The sequence below is a fragment of the Malus domestica genome, chromosome 05, assembly GCF_042453785.1.
Source record: "Malus domestica chromosome 05, GDT2T_hap1".
Classification (NCBI taxonomy): domain Eukaryota; kingdom Viridiplantae; phylum Streptophyta; class Magnoliopsida; order Rosales; family Rosaceae; genus Malus; species Malus domestica.
Window position 1 is genome coordinate 28,554,540 of NC_091665.1, and position 10,548 is coordinate 28,565,087.

The following is a 10,548-nucleotide window of genomic DNA, read 5'->3' on the forward strand; positions in this document are numbered from 1 at the left end:
TAGGTGATCAAAATTTTTAATATTAGTAACACTACGTGAAAATGACGGTCATACAAAAAAAACCTTTTCAGGATGATTAGCTGCACTTGTTAAGTTCATATTTTCAAACGATACGGCCTCAGTTAGGAATCTAGAAGAGATGTGCAGAAGGTGAATGCAATTAGGGGTTTTAGATGAATGAGAAAAGTAGGAGTCTGAAGAGCACTAACATAAGAGACAATAAATCAACAAACCGGGGAGGTCAACACTCTTAACACGCTGTATGTATATACTATACAAGAAACCTAAATAAATCTCTACATTATACAAGCAAGAGAAGAAAGAGGATGTGAGGGCTGCTCTGATATTACAAAATCAGTATCTGGCATGGGAGAATCTGCCGCAGTTTGGTATGATTATACGTCAAGGCGCGCTGCGCGCCGCGTATCAGCCTTGTCCGTTGTTCAATCCATCATACGGCTTGGTGGCCTTTCTTGACTTTCTCTTCAAGACTACAATCCAAGTGATTGCTTCCAATAACAATGCAAGTGCACCCAACGTAATAATCACAATTATGTAAGTAGATCTCCAATGCTTAGCAGGATTTAGTATGTCTAAGCCCTTAAACACATTTATAATGCCGAGGACAAGAATCGTGTATCCGAGAGTGTGGTGGTAGATGTTCCAGTAGAACCTGAACTTGTGCTCCTTCTTTGGCCTCAAGAACAATGCGAATATCTGTAAGTTCAGAGAAGGAAATTCCAATTAGATGAAAACAGTCCAAAATTAAGTACCACAAACATATTAATCAGCCTTGATTCGACAAAATGCTGCCTTCAGCAGCTGTGAACACAGACTAATCTATGCGAAATTGAGTTAAGATTGCATCAGAAAACCGAGATGTTCTAAATCCAAATCTTCAATGGTAGTTTACATACATAACATGGATTCATGGAAGGTAGGGGAATGCATAAAATCGAAAAATGCCAGTTACCCTTTATCACTTAGCACTTAAACAGCATTATAAATTTGTAAACTAAGTTGTATGAACTACATTAAGTTAGTGTAGGTAAAATTAGAATGGAATTTGCAGACATAGGCGCAACCACATTGGCAAGAGTAGATGTACTCCCCTACATATCAGAGTTCCGATCTCCTTCTCGCAGTTTATATTAGTTTAGAGTAACATATCGCTTGTATCAGAAGAAAACAAAGAATGGATCTTACCTGCAGAGTTGCTAAGGCAAACAGGACAATTCCAATGTTGCGATGATTAGTGTAAACCACCCCTTTGGACTCACTTCCGAGCTTAATTCCGGTAGCCCAGCCGGCGACACCAATGGCATAACCAGATACCTGGCAGAATATATGAAGATAAAACCAAGCTGGATCCGCAGACGGAAAAGACCTCAAGTATCTTGCTACGATGATTCCAATTGGAAACATCAATCCCCAACTCACAGCATTCAAAATTCCATGTATCTGAATCACACAAAAACACAAAAAAGGATTTAACTTTATCAACTTTGATCAAAACCCATCTCAAATCTAGCTCAGATTTCTACAACTTGCCAAAATTAAAGCCAAATCTTCATTAGAGCACAATTTCCCTTTACTCAAAGTTTCAAGCTTTATGCACTCCAAATAAAGCAACTTTCTTTTCCTTCTAAAAATTTACAACTTATTTTTACCGTTTGCGATTCAAATGGTTAAGAGAGTTTACTCTACGCGTGAGTGATTAACAACGTTTAACAATATCTACGAGTGGTTAAGAGTGTTTATCCTGCAAGTAAAATCCCCACTCTAAATCATCTTCTTATTAAAGTTTGTATAAAAATAGTAACAAAAGAATCCCAAAACATTAAAATGGAAATTTAGAGAGATTCAACTCACATTTCTCTTCTTCATCTTGGACCCCCCGCTAGCGGTGGTGGTGGTGGTGCCGCCGGTCAAGCTCAGTGTCCCTTTCGAGTTAAGATTCGGCGTCAGGAAGTCGTGTTTAGCCGGAAACCCATCGGAAACAGATGGCCCCACCTGCCAAACCTGGTTCACCGTCTCCTTCTCCACCTTCAACTTCGCAAACAGCCTAAAAACGCCGCCGGACGACTCGGCCGCAGTGTCCCACACGTCGAACGACAGCTTCGACTCAAGAATATCCTTGTACGAGCTGATGTTGAAGGTTTTAACGGCCATTGAGCCGTCGGCCTTCTTGTAGGCGAGGAGGGTCTGGGACCCAGGCATCCCGGTGGACGTCGGGTTGATGGCCCAGGCGATCCAGCCGTCGGATTTGGAGGGTGGCGAGATGAAGGCGATAGAGAGAGTGGAGTTGGCGGGGTCGTAGGTCCAGTGGAGGAAGGAGCTGAGGACGGGGAGGTCGGCGCATTTCGAGTAGAGCTTGTTGTTGGCGAAGGTTTGGGAGGTGCAGGTGAGGGAAAGCGCGGGTGAGATAAGCAAAAGGAGGGTGAGCGGTAGAAATATTGAGAGAGAAGAGGAGGAGGAAGAAGAAGCCATGGATGAGTAAACTGCTAATGGTGGTTGATGAATAAAGGCTTACTACTAATTTTGGCAGAATTTATAGTGACAGTTACGACAGTGAGAAATCCTCTATGGGGAAATTTTTTATTTTGACGGGACATGGATGGTAAATCACGTATTTTATGTAAGTGGTAAGAAATTTTACTTTTTAAGTGTGACCAATATACGAGGTAGTATACCACATGTCATTATACAAATGGTGAAATGTGTGTGTTAAAATGTTAATAACTTAAAAAGTAAAATTTTCTACCACTTACATAAAAACACGTAATTACTACCCATGTTCCTGTCATAATAAAAAATTTCTCCCCTGTGATGCTTTCAAAAAAATGAAAACAACCACCTGAAAGTCGACACGTGGGCAAAACTGAATAAATAGTTATTTAGAAAATTGGCCAAAATAATGGTATTTCAAATTTCGATACCCTAGCTGAAATGATCAAATTTTCAATATGTTGTATATATATGATTGTTGTATCATCACCCTCTGTTCTTTATGCTGTCCAATATGTTGTATATATATGATTGTTGTATCATCACCCTTTGTTCTTTATGCTGTCGATATTTAAATTTGGTCAGTCCAACAATTTATAATTTGATTTTGATTCATTTTAGCTAATTTTATTTATTATTTATTTGGATTTTCACCTTTTTTTCTTCGATTTAGTTCATATATTTTCATTTAGTATTGCCAGTCTAATATGGCAAAATTTCGGCCACGTTGGCTTTTCGAATGAGAGCGTAATGAATAGGAAAATCAACTTAGCTGAATGGAGTAGCTCAAGTAAAAACATGACGAAATTATAAGGACGAAATTGAAATTCAGATAAATTTATCGGGAATATTGTTGAAATTTAACAAAGAATAAATAGGAAGCATGTGTGCGATGCTTGAAAGTTGAAACAGAACTAATGTCCTTAAAAAAATAGTGAGGGGAATGAGAGAGCCAAATAACAATTAACGTAAACTTGTACGAACCTAATTAATTAAATAAAGATCCAAGAATCCTGCTTTTCTTCTTCTCTTTTCTGTCTTTTTTGTTTTAAATTGCTGAAATCAATGGATTCTGTTTTAGACGTCGCTTAAATTCAGTAAGAGAAATGCTAATGATACTCTCTCAAAAGTGAGATTCTTTATGAACTCTTCGTCATCTTATATTTTTTACACAAAAAATTGTGTCAAAAATGTGAGATGGTAAAGAGTCCATAAAATCCTACTTTAAAAGTGTCTATTTAGCCTTTCTCATTCAGCAAACTTGTCAACTCTTCAATGTGCATTAATTTTGTGGTGAGTGTAAGAGGAAAATAATTTATTTGTAATGGATAATAGAGTAAAATTAGGGGAATAAATAAACCCAAAAATGAAGAGAACCAACTTTATGGAGTAAAGGAGAATGGACTGTAGCGTCAAGCAACTGCATTTTTGAACATTTTGTTTTATTATTAGAAAAGAATCTGGTCTATTTAATTGGGAATTTTGGGATTATATGCCAACTACTTTAGCGATTTTTAGCCTACCAGATGTGACTGTGAGCTGATGCAAGGTTTAGGTCATGGTGATATCAATATTCCTCTATATTTCACATATTTTTAGGAAAATCCAAGTTGTATATAAGAAAATAAGATTGTGATATTTCTTTTTATTTTTCCCATACAAATTGTTCTAGGAGTTGTGGTGAATAACAAATTAAAATTATTTGGCTAGTAGATCGGGGGCATCAGGAACGTAGATGTTTTTCTTTCGAAGGTAAGAAAATTCGCTCCGAAGTAGACTTCTCAGAGACATTTTGGGCTGTAGCTCGCAGGGGGCACATATTTTCAGAGTTGCACAATTTCTGGCAAAGCTTTCCCCCTAATGGTCAATCATTGCCTTTGGCGCCACTGTATGGAAGAGATGCACAAACTTGAATAACTGTAAAAGAATAAACGATCGTATGACCACCTTGTATTGTATCGTTGGGGTACCGGCCAAAGACTCACTAACCGTCAAGTTAGTAAGCAATTTATGAGACTCAAACAGTATGCAAGAAAATAGAGTATGCGATAATTGCGTTAACCCTAGCAAGGTGTATTAATATTTAATACTAGTCGAGAGAGAGTCCTTTCAGGATATAAAATCAGCATTAAACCAAGAGAATGCTAAAGGATATCTAGAAGTAAATATTGCATCATCTTAAAAGTGAGAAATTTTTAGTTATGACGGGAACACAAGTGGTACATCACGTGTTTTAATAGGAGTGGTGAAAAATTTTATTTTTTAAGTTATTAACTTTTTAGCACACATATCCCATCATTTGTATAGTGACACATGGTGTTGTACCGATCACATTGAAAAATCTCTCCTTAAAAGTATGATTACTTACCGCGCACATCAATCATTTGACAATAAAAAATTAAGCAATTGAATGGTTTCAATTTACTAGACAACAAATTGTCCAAGTCCAACGATCTACAAAAACGATAACTCTATAGCTACAAAAACAAAACCAGTAGAAAAAAGAAATGAAGAAAGACAACGAACCTTGATGCCTGCAAGGTTGTTCCTGTGATTCGATGATCTAGGCTTCATAATAATCTAAGGGTGTGTTTGTTTGGCCTTACTAACTTTCACTAGACTAGATTGGATTAGCTAATAGTGAAATTCCGTGTTTGTTGCGTGCACAGACTAAAGTTAATGAAACTAAAGGGGATTTGCTCCAACTATCTCCCTCGCTACAAGGTCTTAGCGAGAGCCCCCCAAGCGCATGGGACTGCTAAGCCCTTCATTTGGTATGTCCTTGTCTCCTCTCATCCACTATTTGTTCTTTGTTTTCTTGAGCACCGACAACCACCATGACACCACCACTTCCAACTTTAGTGAGATACACCGCTAGCCTAACACCACTTTCTCTCTCTCACCTCGAACCCAGAATTTCGAACGAGGAAAATCCCGCTCTAGCAGTCCTCCGATTCACCTTCGAGGAATATCTCACTCTAGCACTCCTTGATTCAATTCCTCCGAGTTTCTAGAGGTTAATCCCTTGATTTCCTGTAAAAAAAAAAAAAAAATTGGGGGGGGGGGGGTGGTTAATTTTGTTTGGTTAGTAGGAAAGCTGAGAAATTGGTTTCTATCGAGATCCAAGGAAAGCAAGCATCCTTGGCAATTTTTGGTAGAATTGTAGATGAAGAAGAAACAAAACGAAAAGGCTTGAATTTGTTGCAAGCATTGATGGACAAAAAGGGAAAATTGGTGGTCTGGGATTTATTTAGGGAAATATGGAGATCATGCAGTTTATGGAACTCTCTAGATAGAGCCCGTGAAAATATCTGAATCAAAAGTAATAAAATAATTAAAAAGTAGTAAAAAAATATTTAGATTCTAAAAATAATTTAGTCCGTGACTTGGTTCGACATTGCACCAAACGTTTCACTATTCTTGTCCTGCTTAGTCCATGCCAAGCCAGTCCAGCTTAATTCCTTAAGCTAGTCCAGTTCGAAATAGTCCATTGCAACAAATGCACCCTAAAAGATAATTTTTAATTCTTTGTAGGGCTTTTAAACCTCGTGCGGAATGCAAAGAAATTATATATTGGATGTTGGAATCCCGAAAATTAAATAAAAACTAAAAACTACTGATTAAAGCATATTAGGGAAAGGAAAGAAGAGAGCCACTTAAGGACTAGGATGGGCATGGCCCGTCCTGATTTTTTTTTTTAAAATTGATTCACATATAACCAGATGGAGAGTACCAATTGGTAACTTGATCTTCCAATGATTATCACTGACCCTCTAACAATTGCATGTCATGATTGATCAATTTTTAGTTGTGACGGGCAGGGGCGAAGCTAGGATTTCTCGGGGGAGGGGCAAACCTAAAAGAGTGAAAGGTTAAAGAAAAATGGAAACAACTAAATCTTTTTATATGGTAATATCTTCCATAATTAATCAAAATGTTTGAAGAAGGATTTAAGCATTGTTTCTTATAGTATCGTTCCATTACGTAACTGTAAAATGGAAAGAAAAAAAAATCTTAGAATCTTAATCCTAGAGTACACTATACTAATATGCATAATAACTAGTCCAACTAACTATTCAACCAATCCAACCAATTGCATAAACTCCAAATAATTAACCCTAATATGCATAATAACTAATCCAACCAACAATTCAATTAATCAATACCAATAACTCAATAAGCATACAAATTATTCAATAAATAAAAATTCAATTCAACTAAACATATGAATAAGAATAATTGTATACATTATGGAATAATTCAATTAATTAATTAAGAATCAAGAATTCAAATTTTAATTTTCACCCTAAAAAATAATTTCATATCAATAATCATAGAATCATATCAATAATCAATAATCAATAACCAATAACCATATTATTAGTGCATTACCATATGATTTTATACGAATTAAAACTCATTTGTATTAAATAATTAATTAGGGTTAGGGATTATAAATTTAGGAATTAAAAAATTTACCTAAAGAATGGCTTTAATGCTGCAAGCCGCGGCTGGAGATTGACTGGAGTGGCTGGCTGCGGCTGGTTTTCCGTCCATTGGCTGCCAAATTGTTGCGCAACTGCTGGGAATTTGGGGGCAAGCTTTGTTCTCTGATTGACAAGGGCAAAGTTGAAAAAGAAAAGGGGGATAAGCACGGGTCTGAGGAGAGAAGAGGGACACGCGGTCCCTCCATATTTTTTTTCTTTTTCAAACTTATCAAAACGACGCCGTTTGGTTTTTTTTTATTTTTTTTAACCAGGTCTAAAACAACGTCGTTTTGGCCTAAACCAGCCCTTCAGGATGGGCTAAACCAGTTGAGTTTCCGACAAGATGATGGGCTAAACCAGCCCTTCAGGCTTATTTTTCCGGCGATGGCAGTGGCGGCAACCACTCATCGCCCCCACGTGGCTTCACCACTGGTGACAGGAACACAAGTGGTACACCACGTGTTTCAATAAAAGTGGTGGGAGATTTTATTTTTTAAGTTATTAACTTTTTAGCACACATATCCCATCATTTGTGTCACATCCCGACCCGGACTCGACTCCGCTGTAGCACGATATTGTCTACTTTGGGCCTCGACCACGCCCTCACGGTTTTGTTTCTAGGAACTCACGCGAGTAGAATTTCCCAGTGGGTCACCCATACTAGGATGTTCTGGCCCATTCTCGCTTAATTTCAGAGTTCCTATGGAACCCTAAGCCAGTGAGCTCCCAAAAAGCCTCATGTTATATGAAGCTAAACATGTACATATAAGACATAGAGGATCCACTCCCTGGGCGATGTGGGATCTCACAATCCACCCCCTTAGGGGCCCGACGTCCTCATTAGCACACTTCCGGCCAAGGATTGGCTCTGATACCAAATCGTCACATCCTGTCCTGGGCTTCACTACATCCTGGGATCGACTTCTCTGTAGCACAATATTGTCCGCTTTGGGCTTTGACCACGCCCTCACAGTTTTGTTTTTGGGAACTCACATTAGCAGAATTTCCTAGTGGGTCACCCATCTTGGGATGCTCAAGCCCATTCTCGCTTAACTTCGGAGTTCCTACGAAACCCAAAGCCAGTGAACTCCCAAAAGACCTTGTTCTATATGGAGGTGGACATGTACATATAAGGCATAGAGGATCCACTCCCCTGGGCAATATGGGATCTTATATCGATCAACGGAGAGGGGGTGATGTGCCTTATATGTACATGCCCACCTCCATATAGCACGAGACCTTTTAGGAACTCACTGGCTTCAGATTCTATTGGAACTCCGAAGTTAAGCGAGTTTAGGTGATAGCATTCCCAGGATAGAAGACCCACTGGGAAGTTCTCATGTGAGTTCTCAGAAACAAAATCGTGACGACATGGTTGGGGCCCAAAGCGGACAAATCGTGCTACAGCGGAGCCGGTCTGGGATGTGACAGAATGGTATCAGAGCCACTTTGCCGTGTGGTGCGAGTGTGCTGACGAGGACGTCGAGCCCCTAAAGGGGGTGGATTGTAACATCCCACATCGACCAACAGAAAGGGGGTGATGTGCCTTATATGTACATGCCCACCTCCATATAGCACAAGGCCTTTTGGGAACTCACTGGCTTCGGATTCTATTGGAACTCTGAAGTTAAGCGAGTTCGGGTGAGAGCACTCCCAGGATGGGTGATCCACTGGGAAGTTCTCGTGTGAGTTCCCAGAAACAAAATCGTGAAGGCGTGGTCGAGGCCCAAAGCGGACAATATTGTGTTACGACGGAGCCGGTCTGGGATGTGACATGACACGTGGTGTACCACCTCGTGTACTGATCACACTGAAAAATTTCTCGTCATGATGTCCCAAATAGGAGAATTTTTTTTTTTGTGATTAGAATACGGGTGGTATACCACGTGTTTTTATGTAAGTTGTGAGAAATTTTATTTTTTAAGTTCTTAACTTTTTAACACACATATGCCACTATTTATAGAGTGACACGTAATGTATCATCCCATGTTTTAGTCACATTGAAAAATCTCTCCTGGAGTGCCGTGCATCTTTCTTTCTCATGTCGTTATTCTATTTAAAAAGTCTTGTCTGGTTTGGCCTGTAATTGTTGTTACCTATAGCATTTATTGGATTCGTGGAGTTCGATATCCCAAATAGAACTCTCAGTTTAGCTAAGTAATATGGATGAACCAAATCACTCAAAGACTAGTCACTTCCACAATTTTGTTCAAACATGTTGGACATCAATCTTCCCTCCCTTCTCTGTATTTTTTTCTAATTTTCATTCATCAGTAATTTTTAGGCTCATGAATCTAGAACTAAAATAGATATATATTGTTCCAATGAGCAAAAACAAAATCAAAACATTTTTCTCTCGCTTCTAAGACCCACTACTAAGAGAGGGAAGATAAAGTTTACTTATTAGGTTTACTTTTTTTCATTATGTCGCCATTTTGTTGTCAATAAATGCCTACCGAGAAGAAGAAAGCATTGAAATTGATTGTGTTAAATTGAAGTTATTATGAACTGTGAAATTGTAAAGAATTCTTCATTTTACTCCGAGACCTTTATTTTTAACTCATCGAAACTCAAAAAACTAGGAGATCAATCAGAAGGGTATGGAATTCATCTTCGGTTTGGTAGGCGATGGCTTTGCCGTCATGGCAACGGACACGTTGCCCGTGCACGGCATACAGAATCATGGTGCTCTCCCACAAGCTTATTGAAGCCAGCGCGTGCCTGGCGACAGGGTTCAGTTCAAGGAGTACATACAGAATAACGTGGCTTTGTATCAGTTCCGTAATGGGATCCCATTGACCACCGGTGCTGCTGCGTGCTGCTGCCAATTTCACGTGGCAAGCTCGCCACTGCCCTGCGAAAGAACCCATGCATGGTGAACATCTTGATGGCTGGTTTCGAAAAGGAGGCGGGGGCAACCCTTTACTACGTCGACTACATTGCCTCACTTCACAAGGTTGAGAAGGGAGCGTTGGGTCATATAAATTTTGCACCCTCATTAATGGATGGGCACTACCACAGTGGCATGCCTGTGGAGAAAGCAATTGACTCGATCGACAAGTGCATTGTTTAAGGTCCGGTCACAGCTGGTGGTTGCTCTGCCAAACTTTGTCATCAAGATAGTTGACAAGGATGGGGCGAGGGAGCAGAGGGGGACCGACTTAGGGGCAAGGGGGTCAGCTGACCCTTCAACTGCTTTATAAAATGCGTTAGAAATGTGTTGCATCTTTACAGTCTAGTCCTCATATTATTTACCTTTGACTTGTTTGTTGGTTGTGATTACAATTGCAGGCAGAAAAAATGAACCAAGTAAAAAACTATCCAGAAATGCAAAGTAAATGAAATAATGATCTCAGATAATAACAAAACATCATCATTCTTGGACAAACATATTAATGAGATGTAATGATATTAAACATTGTTAGTGTGTTTAAGATAAGTGTGTTTCTTTGTTAAGCATTCATATGGGAGCAGTCTTGGAATATGTTAGTTACCCACGCAAATGAGGCATTAACAAGTGTGCAGTATGCATTTCCAAATGACTTCAGGCCTA

General features: G+C 39.1%; 1 protein-coding gene and 1 pseudogene across 1 annotated transcript; one reads left to right on the forward strand and one right to left on the reverse strand.

Annotated features, from left to right (window-relative positions):
- Positions 1-250: 250 nt before the first annotated feature.
- On the reverse strand, positions 251-2,530 carry LOC103435901 (cytochrome b561 and DOMON domain-containing protein At4g12980-like). Its single transcript, XM_008374330.4, has 3 exons — positions 1,873-2,530; positions 1,207-1,461; positions 251-717 (listed from the first exon to the last, which is right to left on the reverse strand). Exons 1-3 carry the CDS (start codon positions 2,488-2,490, stop codon positions 427-429), a joined length of 1,164 nt encoding a protein of 387 aa, XP_008372552.1. The 5' UTR covers positions 2,491-2,530; the 3' UTR covers positions 251-426.
- Positions 2,531-9,440: 6,910 nt separating this feature from the next.
- LOC103428045 (proteasome subunit beta type-2-B-like) lies at positions 9,441-10,198 on the forward strand (annotated as a pseudogene).
- The last annotated feature ends 350 nt before the right edge of the window (positions 10,199-10,548 follow it).

Excerpts from the sequence above, each read along its gene's own strand:
- LOC103435901 (XM_008374330.4), bottom strand. The coding sequence starts at position 2,490 with ATGGCTTCTTCTTCCTCCTCCTCTTCTCTCTCAATATTTCTACCGCTC. Across the intron at positions 1,462-1,872 it reads CCAAGATGAAGAAGAGAAAT|ATACATGGAATTTTGAATGC; the intron begins GTGAGTTGAATC and ends TGTGTGATTCAG. Across the intron at positions 718-1,206 it reads TTGCCTTAGCAACTCTGCAG|ATATTCGCATTGTTCTTGAG; the intron begins GTAAGATCCATT and ends CTGAACTTACAG.